Raw genomic sequence first — 22,995 nt, forward strand, 5'->3', positions numbered from 1 at the left:
CAGTGACCGTCTTTCCCGCACCCATAACAATTTAACCTAGCCTGGGAGGGACGGTTCCCCTCCTGGTGCCACTCTTTCTTACTCTGGCTCCCAGGTTTAACCTCATGGACTTTTCCCTTGGGTTGGGGCATCTTGATACCCCTCATGTTTCTAAATGCTACTGTGAGCCGGCGGATCACCGCTTCTTCGGTGGTCTGGGGCTTTCGGAGGTCAAACCAAGCCGCGACCTGGGCTTGGATCTGGGGTAGGTTGTTTGTCATAAGACAACGGAGCCAGTGAGTCAATTGGACTGGGTTCAGTGCTGCCCACCCTGGCATTCCTGGGCATGCAGTCCGGTAGACTGGCCACAGCCTGTCTGCGAATGCCTGCGGGGACTCCCCTGGGAGCTGCACCGTTCTTTCTACCCGGGAGAACGGACTACCATCATTGAATCCCATGGCCTCCAATATCTCATTCTTCAGATCCTCATAATCTTTCTGCCCCCTTTTGCACTCACCAGATAGGGCCTGGAGGAGATCACCTCCCAGGGAAAACAGCAGCATTTTTGCTTGCTCTGCGTCATCGCAGTCATTAACACAAGCTGCTTGTTCTATCTCCCTGAAGTGCAGTGAGGGGTCTCCTTTTTTAGCGAGCTTGGGGATGTGGCTAACCATATCCCTGAGCTGGTGGGTGCCATATGGCACCACAAACTGATTCTGGATGGCCCCTGGGTCCTCGTCGTCAATGGGCGGACCGTACCTCCGTTGTCGGAGGGGGTTGTGAGTTGTGAGGAGGATGCAAAGAGGCTTCAAGGCAATTTAGACAAGTTGAGTGAGTGGGCAGATGCAGTATAACGTGGATAAATGTGAAGTTATCCACTTCGGTAGGAAAAACAGAAAGGCAGAGTATTATTTAAATGGTGATAGATTGGGAAATGTTGATATACAGAGGGACCTGGGTGTCCTTGTACACAAGTCACTGAAAGCAAACATGCAGGTGCAGCAAGCAGTTAGGAAGGCAAATGGTATGTTGGCCTTCATTACAAGAGGATTTGAGTACAGGAGCAAGGATGTCTTACTACAGTTATACAGGGCCTTGGTGAGACCACACCTGGAGTACCTAAGAAAGGATATACTTGCCATAGCGGGAGTGCAGCGAAGGTTCACCAGACTGATTCCTGGGATGGCAGGACTGTCGTATGAGGAGAGATTGGGTTGACTAGGCCTATATTCACTAGAGTTTAGAAGAATGAGAGGGGATCTCATTGAAACGTATAAAATTCTGACAGGGCTCGACAGACTGGATGCAGGGAGGATGTTTCCCCTGGCTGGGGACCCTAGAACGAGGGGTCACAGTCTCAGGATACGGGGTAGGACATGAGGAGAAATTTCTTCACTCAGAGGGTGGTGAACCTGTGGAATTCTCTACCACAGAAGGCTGTGGAGGCCAAGTCACTGAATATATTTAAGAAGGAGATAGATAGATTTCTAGACACAAAAGGCTTCAAGGGGTATGGGGAGAGAGGGGGAATATGGTATTGAGATAGAGGATCAGCCATGATCATATTGAATGGCGGAGCAGGCTCGAAGGGCTGAATATCCAACACCTGCTCCTATTTTTCTATGCTTCTATGTTTCTATTGCACAATAGATCTAAAATATCCTCTTCCCTAGTTGGTTCCTCAACATACTGATCTAGAAAACTATCGTGTACACATTCCATAAATTCGTCCTCCACACTATTATTGCAAATTGTGTTTGCCATGTCTATATGTAGATTAAAGTCCCCCATGATTACTGCGCCTGTTACATGCGCCTCTAATTTCTTGATTTATACTCTGGGTCCTCTTACACCACCCTTGGAGAGATGGACAATCCCAGCCTCTTATATCAGCCTTGGAGAGATGGACAATCCCAGCCTCTTAGGCCATCCTTGGAGTGCTGGAGAATCCAAGCCTCTTAAATCATCCTTGGAAAGATAGACAATCCCAGCCTCTTAGACCATCCTTGGAGAGATGGACAATCCCAGCCTCTTAGATCATCCTTGGAGAACTGGAGAATCCCAGCCTCTTAGATCATCCTTGCAGGGATGGACAATGCCAGTCCCTTGGACCATCCTTGGAGAGGCGGACAATCCCAGCCTCTTAGACCATCCTTGGAGACATGGACAATCCCAGATTATTAGACACTCCTTGGAGAGATGGACAATCCCAGCCTCTTAGACCATCCTTGGAGACATGGACAATCCCAGATTATTAGGCACTCCTTGGAGAGATGGACAATCCCAGCCTCTTAGACCATCCTTGGAGAGATGGACAATCCCAGCCCCTCAGATCATCCTTGGAGAGATGGACAATCCTAGCCCCTTAGACCCTCCTTGGAGAGATGGGCAATCCTAGCCTCTTAGATCATCCTTGGCGAGATGAACAATCCTAGCTCCTTGATCATCCTTGGAAATATGGACAATCCTAACATCGTGGGCAATCCTTGGCGAGATGGACAATCCCAGCCTCCTTGACCATCCTTGGAGAGATGGACAACCCTAGCCCCTTAGAACATCCTTGGAGAGATGGACAATCCTAGCCTCCTTGATCATCCTTGGAGATATGGACAATCCTAGCCTCTTAGACCATCCTTGGAGAGATGGACAATCCCAGCCTCTTAGAACATCCTTGGAGAGATGGACAATCCCAGCCTCCTTGATCATCCTTGGAGAGATGGACAATCCTAGCCTCCTTGATCACCCTTGGAGCGATGGACAATCCCAGCCTCCTGGACAATCCTTGGAGAGAGCGACAATCCTAGCCTCTTAGACAATCCTTGGAGTGATGGACAATCCCAGCCCCTCAGATCATCCTTGGAGAGATGGGCAATCCTAGCCTCTTAGATCATCCTTGGAGAGATGGACAATCCTAGCTCCTTGATCATCCTTGGAAATATGGACAATCTTAACATCGTGGGCAATCCTTGGAGGGATGGACAATCCTAGCCTCTTAGACCATCCTTGGAGAGATGGACAATCCTAGCCCCTTAGACCATCCTTGGAGAGATGGACAATCCCAGCCTCTTGGAGCATTCTTGGAGAGATGGACAATACTAGCCTCCTTGATCATCCTTGGAGAAATGGACAATCCCAGCCTGCTTGATCATCCTTGGACAGATGGACAATCCTTGCCAATTAGAACATCCTTGGAGAGATGGACAGCCCTAGCCTCTTAGATCATCCTTGGAGAGATGGACAATCCCAGCGTCCTTGATCATCCTTGGAGAGATGAACAGTCCTAGCCTCTTAGACCATCCTTGGAGAGATGGACAATCCCAGCGTCCTTGATCATCCTTGGAGAGATGAACAGTCCTAGCCTCTTAGACCATCCTTGGAGAGTTGGACAATCCCAGCCTCTTAGAACATCCTTGGAGAGATGGACAATCCTAGCCTCCTTGATCATCCTTGGAGAGATGAAGAGTCCTAGCCTCTTAGACCATCCTTGGAGAGATGGACAATCCTTGCTGGTTAAAGAGGGGATCAACACAATTGAAAGGAAGGATATTAACTCTGATGATGTGGAATCTGTATGGGTAGAACTGAGAAATATCAAGGGGCAGAAAACGTTAGTGGGAGTGGCATATAGACCTCCAAACAGTAATACGGAGGTTGGGGATGGCATTAAAAGGGAAATTAGAGAAGCATGCAGTGAGGGCACAGTAGTCATCATGGGTGACTTTAATTTACATATAGATTGGGCTAACCAAATTAGTAAAAATACTGTGGAGGAGGAATTCCTTGAAGGTTTACGGGATGGTTTTCTGGAACAATATGTCGAGGAACCAACCAGAGATCAGGCCATCTTAGACTGGGTATTATGTAATGAGAGAGGATTAATTAGCAATCTTGTTGTACGAGGCCCCTTGGGTCAGAGCGATCATAATATGATAGAATTCTTCATTAGGATGGAGAGTGAAGTAGTTGACTTGGAGACTAGGGTCCTGAATTTAAATAAAGGAAACTATGATGGTATGAGGCGCAAATTGGGTAGGATTGATTGGGGAATGTCACTCAAAGGGTTGATGGTGGATAGGCAATGGCAAACATTCAAAGACCGCATGGATGAACTACAGAAGTTGTTCATCCCAGTTTGGGATAAGAATAAAACAAAAAGGGTGACTCAACCGTGGCTAACAAGGGAAATTAGGGACAGCATAAGATCCAAGGAGAGGGCATATAAATTGGCCAGAAAAAGCGGTAACCCTGAGGATTGGGAGCAGTTTAGGATTCAACAAAGGAGGACAAAGAGATTAATTAAGAAGGGGAAAATAGAATATGAAAGTAAGCTTGCAAGGAACATAAAAACTGACTGTAAAAGCTTTTATAGATATGTGAAGAGAAAAAGATTGGTGAAGTCAAGCGTAGGTCCCTTGCAGTCAGAAGCAGGGGAAGTTATAATGGGGAACAAAGAAATGGCTGATCAATTAAATGCATATTTTGGTTCTGTCTTCACAAAGGAGGACACAAATAACCTCCCAGAGATGTTGGAGAACATAGGGTCTGATGAGAGGGAGGAACTGAAAGAAATCAGTATTTGCAGGGAAATGGTGTTCGGGAAATTGACGGGATTGAAGGCCGATAAATCCCCAGGGCCTGATAATCTACATCCTAGGGTACTTAAGGAGGTGGCCCTAGAAATAGTAGATGCATTGCTGATCATCTTCCAAAATTCACTGGAATCTGGAACTGTACCCATGGATTGGAGGGTAGCTAATTTTACCCCACTATTCAAAAAGGGTGGTGGAGAGAAAGCAGGGAATTACAGACCGGTAAGCCTGACATCGGTAGTGGGGAAAATGCTAGAGTCCATTATAAAAGATTGATGTGCCTTCAATAACCACAAAACTAGAAGTTATTAACTTAAACAAGTTGGCTTTGAATCACTAAGATCAGAGCTAACATCTCAACACAATGACTGGCTCACAGGAATGAGTCATACAGATCCTGGGATCTTTATGTAAGAGAAGTCAGGGGCGGAGCCAAGAGCCAAGACCTGGAGCCTTCCAGGTTAGTCAGGAAAGAGGAAGTGAAACTATACACTGTGTGGGGGAGGGTAATATACATGAGTGCAAAACGAATACAGGCACGACAAACAGATTTCATTACAAAGATGTAATATCAGAGCACTTGGAAAACAGTGACAGGATCAGTCAAACTCAACATGGATTTACAAAAGGTAAATCGTGCTTGACTAATCTACTGGAATTTTTTGAGGATGTAACTGGGAAAATAGATAAGGGAGAACCAGTAGATGTGGTGTATTTGGACTTTCAAAAGGCTTTCGATAAGGTCCCGCATAAGAGATTAGCGTGTAAAGTTACGGCACATGGGATTGGGGGCAAGGTATTGACATGGATAGAGAACTGGTTGATGGACAGAAAGCAGAGAGTAGGAATTAACGGGTCTTTTTCCGAGTGGCAGGCAGTGACTAGTGGGGTACCGCAGGGATCGGTCCTTGGACCCCAGCTATTCACAATATATATTAATGATCTAGATGAGGGAACTAGATGTAATATCTCCAAGTTTGCAGACGACACAAAGCTGGGTGGGCGTGTGTGCTGTGAGGAGGATGCCGAGAAACTCCAGGATGATTTGGACAGGTTGGGTGATTGGGCAGAAGCATGGCAGATGCAATATAACGTGGATAAATGCGAGGTTATCCACTTTGGTGTCAAAAACAGAAAGGCAGACTATTATCTGAATGGCAATAGATTGGGAGAAGGGGAAGTGCAACGAGACCTGGGTGTCCTTGTGCACCAGTCGCTGAAGGTAAGCATGCAGGTGCAGCAGGCGGTGAAGAAGGCAAATGGTATGTTGGCCTTCATAGCAAAAGGGTTTGAGTACAGGAGCAAGGATGTCCTGCTGCAGTTGTACAGGGCCTTGGTGAGACCACACCTTGAGTACTGTGTGCAGTTTTGGTCGCCTTATCTGAGGAAGGATGTTCTTGCCATGGAAGGAGTTCAGAGAAGATTCACAAGGCTGATACCTGGGATGGGAGGAATGACGTATGAGGAGAGATTGGGTTGATTGGGCTTATACTCGCTGGAGTTTAGAAGAATGAGAGGGGATCTAATCAAAACTTATAAAATTCTGACAGGTCTGGACAAACTAGATGCAGGTAGAATGTTCCCGATGGTCGGAGAGTCCAGAACCAGGGGTCATAGTCTAAGGATAAGGGGTAAGCCATTTACGACTGAGATGAGGAAGAATTTCTTCACCCAGAGGGTGGTGAACCTGTGGAATTCTCTACCACAGAAGGTGGTTGAGGCCAAGTCTTCAAATATATTCAAGAAGGAGTTAGATATATTTCTTAGAGCTAAAGGTATCAAGGGATATGGGGAGATGGCAGGTACGGGGTACTGAGTTTGGATGATCAGCCATGATCTCATTGAATGGCGGAGCAGGCTCGAAGGGCCGAATGGCCTACTCCTGCTCCGATCTTCTATGTTTCTATGTTTCTAGCATCCTTGATTATCCTTGGAGAGAGAGACAATCTTAGCCCCTTAGACCATCCTTGGCCAATCCTCGCCCCTTGGACTATCCTTGGACAGATGGACAATCTCAGCCTCTTGGACCATCCTTGGAGAGATGGACAATCCCAGCCTCTTAGACCATCCTTGGAGAGATGAACAGTCCCAGCCTCCTTGATCATCCTTGGAGAGATGGACAGTCCCAGCCTCTTACACCATCCTTGGACAGATGGGCAATCTCAGCCTCTTGGACCATCCTTGGAGAGATGGACAATCCCAGCCTCTTAGACCATCCTTGGAGAGATGAATAGTCCCAGCCCCTTAGACCATCCTTGGACAGATGGACAATCTCAGCCTCTTGGAAAATCCTTGGAGAGATGGACAATCCCAGCCTCTTAGACCATCCTTGGAGAGATGAACAGTCCCAGCCCCTTAGACCATCCTTGGACAGATGGACAATCTCAGCCTCTTGGACCATCCTTGGAGAGATGGACAATCCCAGCCTCTTAGACCATCCTTGGAGAGATGGACAATCCTAGCCTCCTTGATCACCCTTGGAGAGATGGACAATCCCAGCCCCTTAGATCATCCTTGGAGAGATGGACAATCCCAGCCCCTTAGACCATCCTTGGAGAGATGGACAATCCGAGCCTCTTAGACCATCCTTGGAGAGATGGACAATCCCAGCCTCTTAGACCATCCTTGGAGAGATGGACAATCCCAGCCCTTTAGACCATCCTTGGAGAGATGGACAATCCCAGCCCCTTAGAACACCCTTGGAGAGATGGACAATCCCAGCCTCTTAGACCATCCTTGGAGAGATGGACAATCCCAGCCTCTTAGACCATCCTTGGAGAGATGGACAACCCCAGCCCCTTAGACCATCCTTGGTGAGATGGACGATCCCAGCCTGCTTGATCATCGTTGGAGAGATGGACAATCTTAGCACCTTAGACCATCCTTGGCCAATCCTAGCCCCTTGGACCATTCTTGGATAGATGGACATTCCTAGCCCCTTAGACCATCCTTGGAGAGATGGTCAATCCCAGCCCCTTGGACCATCCTTGGAAAGATGGACAATCCCAGCCCCTTGGACCATCCTTTGAAAGATGGACATTCCTAGCCCCTTGGACCATCCTTGGAAAGATGGCCATTCCTAGCCCCATAGACCATCCTTGGAGAGATGGACAATCCTAGCCCCATAGACCATCCTTGGAGAGAGGGACAATCCTAGCCCCATAGACCATCCTTGGAGAGATGGACAATTCTAGCCCCTTAGACCATCCTTGGAGAGAGGGACAATCCGAGCCCCATAGACCATCCTTGGAGAGATGGACAATCCTAGCCTCTTAGACCATCCTTGGAGAGATGGACAATCCTAGCCCCTTTGACGATCCTTGGAGAGATGGATGATCCTAGCCTCCTTGATCATCCTTGGAGAGATAGACAATCTAAGCACCTTAGACCATCCTTGGCCAATCCTAGCCCATTGGACCATCCTTGGAGAGAGGGACAATCCTAGCCCCTTAGTCCATCCTTGGAAAGATGGACAATTCGAGCCTTCTTGGATAATCCTTGGAGAGATGGACAATCCTAGCCCCTTAGACCATCCTTGGAGAGATGGACAATCCCAGCCTCTTAGACCATCCTTGGAGAGATGGACAATCCCAGCCTCCTTGATCATTCTTGGAGAGATGGACAATCCCAGCCTCCTTGATCACTCTTGGAGAGATGAGCAATCCCAGCCTCCTTGATCATCCTTGGAGAGATGAACAGTCTAGCCTTTTAGACCTTCCTTGGAGAGATAGACAATCTTAGCCCCTTAGACCATCCTTGGCCAATCCTAGCCCCTTGGACCATCCTTGGAGAGATGGCCAATCCTAGCCTCCTTGATCATCCTTGGAGAGATGGACAATCCGAGCCCCTTAGACCATCCTTGGAGAGATGGACAATCCGAGCCCCTTAGACCATCCTTGGAGAGATGGACAATCCCAGCCTCCTTGATCATCCTTGGAGAGCTGGACAATCCCAGCCCCTTAGACAATCCTTGGAGAGATGGACAATCCGAGCCCCTTAGACCATCCTTGGAGAGATGGACAATCCCAGCCTCCTTGATCATCCTTGGAGAGATGGACAATCCCAGCCCCTTAGACCATCCTTGGAGAGATGGACAATCCGAGCCCCTTAGACCATCCTTGGAGAGATGGACAATCCCAGCCTCCTTGATCATCCTTGGAGAGATGGACAATCCCAGCCCCTTAGACCATCCTTGGAGAGATGGACAATCCGAGCCCCTTAGACCATCCTTGGAGAGATGGACAATCCCAGCCTCTTAGATAATCCTTGGCGAGATGGACAATCCTAGCCTCTGAGACCATCCTTGGAAAGCTGGACAATCCCAGCCCCTTAGACCATCCTTGGAGAGATGGATAATCCCAGCCTCTTAGACCATCCTTACAGAGATGGACAATCCCAGACTCTTAGACCATCCTTGGAGAGATGGATAATCCCAGCCTCTTAGATCATCCTTGCAGAGATGGACAATCCCAGACCCTTAGACCATCCTTGGAGAGATGAACAATCCCAGCCCCTTAGACCATCCTTGCAGAGATGGACAATCCCAGACCCTTAGACCATCCTTGGAGAGATGGACAATCCTAGCCTCCTTGATCATTCTTGGAGAGATAGACAATCTTAGCCCCTTAGACCATCATTGGCCAATCCTAGCCCCTTGGACCATCATTGGAGAGATGGACAATCCCAGCTCATAGACCATCCTTCCCGAGATGGACAAGCCTAGCCCCTTAGACCCTCCTTGGAGTGATGGACAATCCTAGCCTCTTAGACCATTCTTGGAGAGATGGACAATCCCAACCTCCTTGATCATCCTTGGAGAGATGGACAATCCATGGCCCTTAGACCACCCTTGGAGTGATGGACAATCGCAGTCCCTTAGACCATCCTTGGAGAGATGGGCAATCCCAGCCCCTTAGACCATCCTTGGAAAATGGACAATTCCAGCCTCCTTGATCATCCTTGGAGAGATGGACAATCCTAGCCTCCTTGATCACCCTTGGAGGGATGGATAATCCCTGGCGCCTGGACAATACTTGGAGAGATCGACAATGCCAGCCTCTTAGATATCCTTGGAGAGATGGACAATCCTAGCCTCTTAGACCATCCTTGGAGAGATGGACAATCCCAGCTTCTTAGATCATCCGTGGAGAGATGGACAATCCCAGCCTCCTTAGACCATCCTTGGAGAGATGGACAATCCCAGTCTCCTTGACAATCCTTGGAGAGAGGGACAATCCTAGCCTCTTAGTCCATCCTTGGAGAGAGGGACAATCCCAGCCCATTAGATCATCCTTGGAGAGATGGACAATCCCAGCCTCCTTAACCATCCTTGGAGAGATGGACAATCCTAGCCTCTTAGTCCATCCTTGGAGAGAGGGACAATCCCAGCCCCTTAGACCATCCTTGGAGAGATGGACAATCCCAGCCCCTTAGACATCCTTGGAGAGATGGACAATCCCAGCCCCTTAGATCATCCTTGGAGAGATGGACAATCCCAGCCTCCTTGACCATCCTTGGAGAGATGGACAATCCCAGCCACCTTGACCATCCTTGGAGAGATGGACAATCCTAGCCCCTTAGACCATTCGTGGAGAGATAGACAATCCCAGCCCATTAGACCCTCTTGGAGAGATGGACAATCCTAGCCTCCTCGATCATCCTTGGACAGATAGACACTCTTTCCCCTTAGAACATCCTCGGCCAATCTTAGCCCCTTGGACCAACCTTGGAGAGATGGACAATCCTAGCCCCTTAGACCATCCTTGGAGAGATGGACAATCCCAGCCCCTTAGACCATCCTTGGAGAGAAGGACAATCTAGCCTCCTTGATCATCCTTGGACAGATAGACACTCTTTCCCCTTAGAACATCCTCGGCCAATCCAACCCCTTGGACGATCCTTGGAGAGATGGACAATCCCAGCCCCTTGGATCATCCTTGGAGAGATGGACAATACCAGCCATCTTGATCATCCTTGGAGAGATGGACAATCGCAGCCTCCTTGATCATCGTTGGACAGATGGACAATCCTAGCCTCTTAGACCATCCTTGGAGAGATGGACAATCCTAGCTTCTTAGACCATCCTTGGAGAGATGGACAATCCCAGCTTCTTAGACCATCCTTGGAGAGAGGGACAATCCTAGCTTACTTGATCATCCTTGGAGAGATGGATAATCCCAGCTTCTTAGATCATCCGTGGAGAGATGGACAATCCCAGCCTCCTTAGACCATCCTTGGAGAGATGGACAATCCCAGTCTCCTTGACAATCCTTGGAGAGAGGGACAATCCCAGTCTCCTTGACCATCCTTGGAGAGATGGACAATCCTAGACTCTTAGTCCATCCTTGGAGAGATGGACAATCCCAGCCTCCTTGACCATCCTTGGAGAGATGGACAATCCTAGCCTCTTAGTCCATCCTTGGAGAGAGGGACAATCCCAGCCCATTAGATCATCCTTGGAGAGATGGACAATCCCAGCCTCTTAGACCATCCTTGGAGAAATGGACAATCCTAGCCCCTTATACCATCCTTGGAGAGATGGACAATCCCAGCCCCTTAGACCATCCTTGGCGAGATGGACAATCCTAGCCTCCTTGATCATCCTTGGAGAGATGGACAATCCCAGCCTCCTTGATCATCCTTCGGGGGATGGACAATCCCAGCCTCTTAGACCATCCTTGGAGAGATGGACAATCCCAGCCCCTTAGACCATCCTTGGAGAGATGGACAATCCCAGCCCCTTAGACCATCCTTGGAGAGATAGACAATCCCAGCCTCTTAGAACATCCTTGGAGAGATGGACAGTTCTAGCCTCCTTGATCACCCTTGGAGAGATGGACAATCCTAGCCCCTTACACCATCCTTGGAGAGATGGACAATCCCAGCCCCTTAGACCATCCTTGGAGAGATAGACAATCCCAGCCTCTTAGTACATCCTTGGTGAGATTGACAGTTCTAGCCTCCTTGATCACCCTTGGAGAGATGGACAATCCTAGCCCCTTAGACCATCCTTGGAAAGATAGACAATCCCAGCCTCTTAGACCATCCTTGGAGAGATGGGCAATCATAGCTTCCTTGATCATCCTTGGAGAGATGGACAATCCTAGCCTCCTTGATCGCCCTTGGAGCGATGGACAATCCCAGCCTCCTGGACAATCCTTGGAGAGATCGACAATCTTAGCCCCTAAGACCATCCTTGGAGAGATGGACAATCCCAGCCCCTTGGAGCATCCTTGGAGAGATGGACAATCCCAGCCCCTTGGATCATCCTTGGAGAGATGGACAATACCAGCCTCCTTGATCATCCTTGGAGAGATGGACAATCCCAGCCTCCTTGATCATCGTTGGACAGATGGACAATCCTAGCCTCTTAGACCATCCTCGGAGAGATGGACAATCCCAGCTTCTTAGATCATCCGGGGAGAGATGGACAATCCCAGCCTCCTTAGACCATCCTTGGAGAGATGGACAATCCCAGTCTCCTTGACAATCCTTGGAGAGAGGGACAATCCCAGTCTCCTTGACCATCCTTGGAGAGATGGACAATCCTAGCCTCTTAGTCCATCCTTGGAGAGAGGGACAATCCCAGCCCCTTAGACCATCCTTGGAGAGATGGACAATCCCAGCCCCTTAGACATCCTTGGAGAGATGGACAATCCCAGCCCCTTAGATCATCCTTGGAGAGATGGACAATCCCAGCCTCCTTGACCATCCTTGGAGAGAGGGACAATCCCAGCCACCTTGACCATCCTTGGAGAGATGGACAATCCTAGCCCCTTAGACCATTCGTGGAGAGATAGACAATCCCAGCCCATTAGACCCTCTTGGAGAGATGGGCAATCCTAGCCTCCTCGATCATCCTTGGACAGATAGACACTCTTTCCCCTCAGAACATCCTCGGCCAATCTTAGCCCCTTGGACCAACCTTGGAGAGATGGACAATCCTAGCCCCTTAGACCATCCTTGGAGAGATGGACAATCCCAAGCTCCTTGATCATCCTTGGAGAGATGGACAATCCCAGCCTCCTTGACCATCCTTGGAGAGATAGACAATCCTAGCCCCTTAGACACTCCTTGGAGAGATGGACATTACTAGCCCTTTAGACCATCCTTGGAGAGATGGACAATCCTAGCCTCTTGGAGCATCCTTGGAGAAATGGACAATCCCAGCCTCCTTGATCATCCTTTGAGAGATGGACAATCCCAGACTCTTAGACCATCCTTGGAGAGATGGATAATCCCAGCCCCTTAGAGCATCCTTGGAGAGATAGACAGTTCAAGCCTCTTAGACCATCCTTGGAGAGATGGACAATTCCAGCCCCTAGACCATCCTTGGAGAGATGGACAATCCTAGCCCCTTAGACCATCCTTGGAGAGAGGGACAATCCTAGCTTACTTGATCATCCTTGGAGAGATGGATAATCCTAGCTTCTTAGATCATCCTTGGAGAGATGGATAATCCCAGCCCCTTAGATTATCCATGGATCGATGAACAATCCCCACCCCTTAGGCCATCCATGGAGAGATGGACAATCCCAGCCTCCTTGATCATCCTTGTTGAGATGGACAATCCCAGCCTCCTAGACCATCCTTGGAGAGATGGACAATCCTAGCCTCTTAGTCCATCCTTGGAGAGATGGACAATCCCAGCCTCCTTGGCCCATCCTTGGAGAGAGGGACAATCCCAGCCTCCTTGGCCCATCCTTGGAGAGATGGACAATCCCAGCCTCCTTGATCATCCTTGGAGAGATGGACAATCCCAGCCTCCTTGACCATCCTTGGAGAGATTGACAATCCCAGCCTCCTTGATCATCCTTGGAGAGATGGACAATCCCAGCCTCCTTGATCATCCTTGGAGAGATGGACAATCCCAGCCTCCTTGACCATCCTTGGAGAGATTGACAATCCCAGCCTCCTTGATCATCCTTGGAGAGATGGACAATCCCAGCCTCCTTGGCCCATACTTGGAGAGATGGACAATCCTAGCCTCTTAGTCCATCCTTGGAGAGATGGGCAATCCTAGCCGCCTTGATCATCCTTGGAGAGATGGACAGTCCTAGCCGCCTTGATCATCCTTGGAGAGATAGACAATCTTAGCCCCTTAGACCATCCTTGGCCAATCCTAGCCCCTTGGAACATCCTTGGAGAGATGGACAATCGTAGCCCCTTAGTCCATCCTTGGAAAGATGGACAATCCCAGCATCCTTGACCATCCTTGGAGAGATGTACAATCCCAGCCTCCTTGACCATCCTTGGAGAGATGGACAATCCCAGCCTCCTTGACCATCCTTGGAGAGATGTACAATCCCAGCCCCTTAGATCATCCTTGGAGAGATGGACAATTCCAACCTCCTTGACCATCCTTGGAGAGATGGACGATCCCAGCCCCTTAGATCATCCTTGGAGAGATGGACATTCCCAGCCCCTTAGATCATCCTTGGAGAGATGGACGATCCCAGCCCCTTAGACCATCCTTGGAGAGATGGACAATCCCAGCCCCTTAGACTATCCTTGGAGAGATAGACAATCCCAGCCTCCTTGATCATCCTTGGAGAGATTGACAATCCCAGCCTCCTTGGTCATTCTTGGAGAGATGGACATTCCCAGCCCCTTAGACCATACTTGGAGAGATGGACAATCCTAGCCCCTTAGACCATCCTTGGAGAGATTGACAATCCCAGCCTCCTTGACCATCCTTGGAGAGATGGACAATCCTAGCCCCTTAGACCATCCTTGGAGAGATGGACAATCCCAGCCCCTTAGACCATCGTTGGAGAGATTGACAAGGCTAGCCTCCTTGACCATCCTTGGAGAGATGGACAATCCTAGCTTCTTAGACCATCCTTGGAGAGATGGACAATCCTAGCCCCTTAGACCATCCTTGGAGAGATAGACAATCCCAGCCTCTTAGACCATCCTTGCAGAGATGGACAATCCCATCCCCTTAGACCATCCTTGGAGAGATGGACAATCCCAGCCTCTTAGACCATCCTTGCAGAGATGGACAATCCTAGCCTCTTAGACCATCCTTGCAGAGATGGACAATCCCATCCCCTTAGACCATCCTTGGAGAGATGGACAATCCCAGCCTCTTAGACCATCCTTGGAGAGATGGACAATCCTAGCCTCTTAGACTATCCTTGGAGAGATGGACAATCCCAGCCCCTTAGACACTCCTTGCAGAGATGGACAATCCCAGCCCCTTAGACCATCCTTGAGCGATGAACAATCCCAGCCCCTTAGACCATCCTTGGAGAGATGGACAATCCCAGCCTCCTTGATCATCCTTGGAGAGATGGACAATCCTAGCCTCTTAGACCATCCTTGGAGAGATGGGCAATCCCAGCCCCTTAGACACTCCTTGCAGAGATGGACAATACTAGCCCCTTAGACCATCCTTGGAGAGATGGACAATATCAGCCCCTTAGAGCCTCCTTGCAGAGATGGAGAATCCTAGCCTCTTAGACCATCCTTGGAGAGATGGACAATCCGAGTCTCCTTGATCATCCTTGGAGAGGTGGACAATCCGAGTCTCCTTGACCATCCTTGGGGAGATGGACAATCCGAGTTTCCTTGACCATCCTTGGAGAGATGAACAATCCTAGCCTCTTAGACCATCCTTGGAGAGAGGGACAATCCCAGCCTCTTAGATCATCCTTGGAGAGATGGACAATCCCAGCCTCCTTGATCATCCTTGGAGAGATGGACAATCCCAGCCTCTTAGATCATCCTTGGAGAGATCGACAATCCTATCCTCTTGGACCATCCTAATGTCATGGATCATTCTTGGAGAGATGGACAATCCTAATGTCAAGGATCATTCTTGGAGAGATTGACAATCCTAGCCTCTTAGACCATCCTTGGAGAGATGGGCAATCCCAGCCCCTTAGACACTCCTTGCAGAGATGGACAATACTAGCCCCTTAGACCATCCTTGGAGAGATGGACAATATCAGCCCCTTAGAGCCTCCTTGCAGAGATGGAGAATCCTAGCCTCTTAGACCATCCTTGGAGAGATGGACAATCCGAGTCTCCTTGATCATCCTTGGAGAGGTGGACAATCCGAGTCTCCTTGACCATCCTTGGGGAGATGGACAATCCGAGTTTCCTTGACCATCCTTGGAGAGATGAACAATCCTAGCCTCTTAGACCATCCTTGGAGAGAGGGACAATCCCAGCCTCTTAGATCATCCTTGGAGAGATGGACAATCCCAGCCTCCTTGATCATCCTTGGAGAGATGGACAATCCCAGCCTCTTAGATCATCCTTGGAGAGATCGACAATCCTATCCTCTTGGACCATCCTAATGTCATGGATCATTCTTGGAGAGATGGACAATCCTAATGTCAAGGATCATTCTTGGAGAGATTGACAATCCTAACCTTCCTCCTCATCCTTGTGGAGATAGATAAATCTAAACCTCTGCTCCAGTCTCTCCACCTATCTGAAGTCTCCCGTCCCTGCTATAATTCTGGTAAATCTCCTCTGCATCCTCTCCAAGGCCTTGACATCCTTCCAAATGTGTGGTGCCCAGAATTGGATGCAATACTCCAGCTGTGGCCCACATTCAGATCGTGAATTGTTTGGTTGAATTCCTGGATTGGATCGCGTATCTCAGACCTGTGCCCACTGCGGAGCTGACGGAACTGAATCTGGTCTTCAGGGTTTACAGCCAGGCAACATTCAGATGAAGAAATCCGGCTGCACTCCACTAACCCCCCTGTATGCTTGCTCCCCGAACAGGAAGAAGGATCGTGAGGCTGAACATAAGGATCGTGAGGCTGAACATGAGGAACCAGTGCAAGTAACGGTAGATCAAGAACCAGAGGTAACGGTACCGTGACGATCAAGTCCAGGGGATTGGGAAGAGGTCAGGTCCTTTGGGATTGTGTACAATGGGAGTGAATGGGAAGGGGTTTGGGTCCATTGGGATTGTGTACAATGGGAGTGAATGGGAAGGGTTTGGGTCCATTGGGATTGTGTACAATGGGAGTGAATGGGAAGGGGTCGGGTCCTTTGGGATTCTGTACAATGATAGTGATGGGAAGGGGTTTGGGTGAATTGGGATTGTGTACTATGGGAGTGAATGGGAAGGGGTTTGGTCCTTTGGGATTCTGTACAATGAGAGTGAATGGGAAGGGGTTTGGTCCATTGGGATTGTGTACAATGGGAGTGAATGGGAAGGGGTTTGGGTCCATTGGGATTGTGTACAATGGGAGTGAATGGGAAGGGGTTGGGTCCTTTGGGGTTCTGTACAATGGTAGTGATGGGAAGGGGTTTGGGTCAATTGGGATTGTGTACTATGGGAGTGAATGAGAAGGGGTTTGGTCCTTTGGGATTCTGTACAATGAGAGTGAATGGGAAGGGGTTTGGTCCATTGGGATTTTGTACAATGGGAGTGAATGGGAAGGGGTTGGGTCCATTGGGATTGTGTGCAATGGGAGTGAATGGGAAGGGGTTGGGTCCATTGGGATTGTGTACAATGGGAGTGAATGGGAAGGGGTTGGGTTCATTGGGATTGTGTACAATGGGAGTGAATGGGAAGGGATTGGGTCCATTGGGATTGTGTAGAATGGGAGTGAATGGGAAGAGGTTGGTTCCATTGCGATTGTGTACAGTGGGAGTGAATGAGAAGGGGTTTGGTCCATTGTATTTTTCTCTCTGACTTTTTACCCATTCTTGCCTTCACCACTGCAGTCCAGTGAAGTTCCTGAGGGAAAGCAGAATTTAACGGCTCCGTCCCGGAAGCTCAAGTTTGGGTGAGTATATTCACACCTCGCTCTACATATTGAATCCGAATGGTGCGTGCTTTTCCCCTGTCTACACACAACTCTGTCAAGAGGGCAGAACCTCCGATGAGTCAGCTGCAGCTAGCAGTTTTCAGGAGATCTATTTACGGAGGTGGGTGGCTCCATATGGCAGATGTCAGGTTGAGAATACAAGCGCGAATCAGGCTGAATATAGAAAGTTCAGAGGGGAAGTGAAAAGGGCAATAAGACAGGCAAAGAGAGAGCATGAAAATAGATTGGCAGCCAACATAAAAGGGAATCCAAAAGTCTTCTATAGGCATAAAATTAATAAACGGGTGTTAAGTGGGGCCGATTAGGGACCAAAAAGGAGACCTACGCATGGAGGCAGAGGGTATGGCTGAGGCACAAACCGAAGAACATAAGAACGTGGATAGCACGTTTAGGGAGTTGGTCACACCGCAGGTAAAGGCTGCACAGGCAGGAAGGGACTGGGTGACCACCAGGCAGAGTAGTAGGCGCAGGCAGGTAGTGCATGGGTCCCCTGTGGCCATCCCCTTTTCAAACAGATATACCACTTTGGATAATGTTGAGGGGGATGGCTTATCGGGGGGAAGGCAGCAGCAGCCAACTTCCTGGCACCGTGGGTGGTCCTGCTGCTCAGGACGGGAGGAAAAAAAGCGGGAGAGCTATAGTGATAGGGGATTCTATTGTAAGGGGAATAGACAGGCGTTTCTGCGGCCGCAAACGAGACTCCAGGATGGTATGTTGCCTCCCTGGTGCAAGGATCAAGGATGTCTCGGAGTGGCTGCAGGGCATTCTAGAGGGGGAGGGTGAACAGCCAGTTGTCGTGGTGCATTAAGGTACCAACGATATAGGTAAAAAATGGGATGAATATAGGGAGTTAGGAGCTAAATAAATAAATAGGTCCTCAAAGGTAGTAATCTCAGGATTGCTACCAGTGCCACGTGCTAGTCAGGGTAGAAACAGAAGGATATTTCAGATGAATACGTGGCTAGAGGAATGGTGCAAGGGGGAGGGATTCAAATTCCTGGGAGATTGGAACTGGTTCTGGGGAGAGGTGGGACCAGTACAAACTGGACAGTTTGCACCTGGGCGGGACCGGAACCGATGTGCTCAGGGGAGCGTTTGCTAGTGCTGTTGTGGAGGGTTTAAACTAAAATGGTAGGGGGTTGGGAACCTGTGCAGGGAGACAGAGGAAAGGGAAGCAAGGATAGAAACAAAAGACAGGAAGGAGAAGAGCAAAAGTGGAAGGCAGAGAAATCAAGGGTGTAAATCAAACAGGGCTACAGTAAATAATAATTCTAAAAGGACTAAGAGTGTTAAAAAATCAAGCCTGAAGGCTTTGTGTCTTAATGCGAGGAGCATTCGCAATAAGGTGGATGAATTAGCTGCGCAAATAGATGTAAACGGATATGATATAATTGGGATTACGGAGACATGGCTCCAGGGTGAACAAGGCTGGGAATTTAGCATCCAGGGGTATTCAATAATCAGGAAGGACAGGAAAAAAGGAAAAGGAGGTGGGGTAGCATTGCTGGTTAAAGAGGAGATTAACACAATAGTAAGAAAGGATATTAGCTCTGATGATGTGGAATCTGTATGGGCAGAGCTGAGAAATACCAAGGGGCAGAAAACGTTAGTGGGAGTTGTATACAGACCCACAAACAGTAATGCTGAGGTTGGGGATGGCATTAAATGGGAAATTAGAGATGCGTGCAATAAGGGCACAGCAGTTATCATGGGTGACTTTAATCTACATATAGATTGGGCTAACCAAATTAGTAACAATACTGTGGAGGAGGAATTCCTAGAGTGTATACGGGATGGTTTCCTGGACCAATATGTCGAGGAACCAACTAGAGATCAGGCCATCTTAGGCTGGGTATTATGTAATGAGAAAGGATTAATTAGCAATCTTGTTGTGCGAGGCCCCTTGGGGAGGAGCGATCATAATATGATAGAATTCTTCACTAAAATGGAGAGTGAAGTAGTTGACCCAGAGACTAGAGTCCTGAATTTAAATAAAGGAAACTATGATGGTATGAGGCATGAGTTGGCTAGGATGGATTGGGGAATGTTACTTAAAGGGTTGACGGTGGATAGGCAATGGCAAACATTTAAATGTCGCATGGATGAACTACAGAATTTGTTCATCCCTGTTTGGCATAAAAATAAAACAAAAAAGGTGACTCAACCGTGGCTAACAAGGGAAATTAGGAATAGCATAAGATCCAAGGAGAGGACATATAATTTGGCCAGAAAAAGCAGCAAACCTGAGGATTGGGAGCAGTTTAGGGTTCAGCAAAGGAGGACAAAGGGATTAATTAAGAGGGGGAAAATAGATTATGAGAGTAAGCTTTCAGGGAACATAAAAACTGACTGTAAAAGCTTCTATAGATATGTGAAGAGAAAAAGATTGGTGAAGTCAAGCGTAGGTCCCTTGCAGTCAGAATCAGGGGAATTTATAATGGGGAACAAAGAAATGGCTGTCCAATTAAATACATACTTTGGTTCTGTCTTCACAAAGGAGGACACAAATAACCTCCAAGAGATGTCGTGGAACATAGGGTCTAATGAGAGGGAGAAACTGAATGAAATCAGTATTTGTAGGGAAATGGTGTTAGGGAAATTGACGGGATTGAAGGCCGATAAATCCCCAGGGCCTGATAATCTACATCCTAGGGTACTTAAGGAAGTGGCTCTAGAAATAGTAGATGCATTGCTGGCCATCTTCCAAAATTCTATAGAATCTGGAACAGTTCCCATGGATTGGAGGATAGCTAATGTAGGTGGTAGAGAGAAAACGGGGAATTATAGACTGGTAAGCCTGACATCGGTAGTGGGGAAAATGCTAGAGTCCATTATAAAAGATGTAATAGCAGAGCACTTAGGAAACAGTGACAGGATCAGACAAAGTCAACATGGATTTACAAAAGGTAAATCGTGCTTGACTAATCTACTGGAGTTTTTTTGAGGATGTAACTGGTAGTATAGATAAGGGAGAACCACTGGATGTGGTGTATTTGGACTTTCAGAAGGCTTTCGATAAGGTCCCACATAAGAGATTAGCGTGCAAAGTTAAGGCACATGGGATTGGGGACAAGGTATTGACTTGGATTGAGAAGTGGTTGGCAGACAGGAAGCAAAGAGTTGGAATAAACGGGTCTTTTTCCGAGTGGCAGGCAGTGACTAGTGGGGTACCGCAGGGATCGGTGCTATGACCCCAGTTATTATCACAATATATATAAATGATCTAGACAAGGGAACTAGATGTACTATCTCCAAGTTTGCAGACGATACAAAGCTGGGTGGGCGTGTGTGCTGTGAGGAGGATGCAGAGAAACTCCAGTATGATTTGGACAGGCTGGGTGATTGGGCAGATGCATGGCAAATGCAGTATAATGTGGATAAATGCGAGGTTATCCACTTCGGTGGCAAAAACAGGAAGAGATTATTGCTGAACGGCAATAGATTGGGAAAAGGGGACATGCAACGAGACCCGGGTGTGCTTATGCACCAGTCGCTGAAGGTAAGCATGCAGGTGCAGCAGGCGGTTAAGAAGGCAAATGGTATGTTGCCCTTCATAGCGAGAGGATTCGAGTACAGGAGCAAGGATGTCTTGCTACAGTTGTACAGGGCCTTGGTGAGACCACACCTTGAGTATTGTGCGCAGTTTTGGTCACCTTATCTGAGGAAGGATGTTCTTGCCATGGAGAGAGTGCAGCGAAGATTCACCAGACTGATACCTGGGATGGCAGGAATGACGTATGAGGAGAGATTGGGTCGATTAGGCTTATATTCGCTAGAGTTTAGAAGAATGAGAGGGGATCTCATTGAAACTTATAAAATTCTAACAGGACTAGACAGACAAGATGGAGGAAGGATGTTCCCGATGGCGGGGAGTCCAGAACCAGGGGTCACAGTCTAAGGATAAGGGGTAAGCCATTTAGGACAGAGATGAGGAGGAATTTCTTCACCCAGAGTGTGGTGAACCTGTGGAATTCTCTACCACAGAAGGCAGTTGAGGCCAATTCATTAAATATATTCAAGAGGAGTTAGATATATTTCTTAAGGCTAAAATGATCATGGGATATGGGGAGAAGGCAGGGACAGGGTACTGAATTTGGATGATCAGCCACGATCTCATAAATGGCGGAACAGACTCGAGGGGCTGAATGGCCTCCTCCTGCTCCTATCTTCTATGTTTCTATGAGAAATAGGAGCAGGAGTCGGCCATTCGGCCCCTCAAGCCTGCTCCGCCATTCAGTAAGATCATGGCTGATCTTCTACCTCATCTCCACCTTCCTGCACTATCCCCATATCCCTTAATATTCAAAAATCTATTGAACTCTTTCTTGAATATACTCAATGACTGAGCCTCCACAGCCCTCTGGGGTAGAGAATTCCAAAGATTCACCGCCCTCTGAGTGAAGAAATTTCTCCTCATCTCAGTCCGAAATGGCCGAACCCCTTATTCTGAGACTGTGACCCCTGGTTCGAGTCTCCCGAGCCAAGAGAAACATCCTCCCTGCATCTACCCTGTCAAGCCCTGTAAGAATTTTGTATGTTTCAATGAGATCACCTCTCATTCTTCTAAACTCTAGAGAATATAGACCTAGTCTACTCAATCTCTCCTCATAGGTCAATCCCCCCATCCCAGGAACCAGTCTGGTGAACCTTCGTTGCACTCTCTCTATGGCAAGTATATCCTTCCTTAGGTAAGGAGACCAAAACTGTACACAATACTCCAGGTGTGGTCTCACCAGGGCCCTATATAATTGCAGTAAGACATCTTTACTCGAGTCCTTTGTATCTGTCTTCACCAAGGAAGAAGATGCTGCCAAAGTCATAGTGAAAGAGGAGGTAGTGGAGATACAGGATGAGATAAAAATTGATAAAGAGGAGGTATTAGAAAGGCTGGCTGTACTTAAAGTTGATAAGTCACCAGGACCGGATGGGATGCACCCTAGGATACTGAGGGTGGTTAAAGAGGAAATCGCGGAGGTACTGGCCATAATCTTCCAATCCTCCTTAGATACAGGGGTGGTGCCAGAGGACTGGAGAATTGCAAATGTTACACACTTGTTCAAAAAAGGGTGTAAAGATAAACCCAGCAACTACAGGCCAGTCAGTTTAACCTCGATATTGGGGAAAGTTTTAGAAACAGTAATCAGGGACAAAATCAACAGTCACAGTGTGGCTTAATTAAGGAAAATCAGCACGGATTTGTTAAAGGCAAATCGTGTTTAACCAACTTGATTGAGTTTTTTGATGAGGTAACAGAGAGGGTTGATGAGGGCAATGCGGTTGACGTGGTGTATATGGATTTCCAAAAGGCGTTCGACAAAGTGCCACATAATAGGCTTGCCAGCAAAGTTGAAGCCCATGGAATAAAAGGGACAGCGGCAGCATGGATACGGAATTGGCTAAGTGACAGGAAACAGAGCGTAGTGGTGAATGGTTGTGTATCGGACTGGAGGAAGGTATACAGTGGTGTTCCACAGGGGTCGGTTCTAGGACCACTGCTTTTCTTGATATATATTAAGAACACAAAACTTGGAAGTACAGTGAAGAGTGAGGAGGAGAGTGATAGACTTCAGGGAGACAGACAGGCTGGTGGAATGGGCGGACAAGTGGCGGATGAAATTTAACGCAGA

The 22,995-nt window shown here is 48.2% G+C and overlaps 1 protein-coding gene across 1 annotated transcript in view; it reads left to right on the forward strand.

The window, feature by feature from the left end:
• LOC147094634 (uncharacterized) overlaps positions 1-22,995 on the forward strand; it is a 143,728-nt gene that overhangs the window by 106,060 nt on the left and 14,673 nt on the right. The window contains exons 12-13 of the mRNA XM_085974463.1: positions 16,311-16,395; positions 17,265-17,326. Of these exons, the coding sequence (XP_085830589.1) occupies positions 16,311-16,395; positions 17,265-17,326 (147 nt within the window). The remainder of the gene's footprint in view (positions 1-16,310; positions 16,396-17,264; positions 17,327-22,995) is intronic.

The sequence above is a fragment of the Somniosus microcephalus genome, unplaced genomic scaffold (assembly GCF_052327205.1).
Source record: "Somniosus microcephalus isolate GS21.2 unplaced genomic scaffold, FLI_Smic_1.0 unresolved_chr1, whole genome shotgun sequence".
In the NCBI taxonomy this organism is placed as follows: Eukaryota; Metazoa; Chordata; class Chondrichthyes; order Squaliformes; family Somniosidae; genus Somniosus; species Somniosus microcephalus.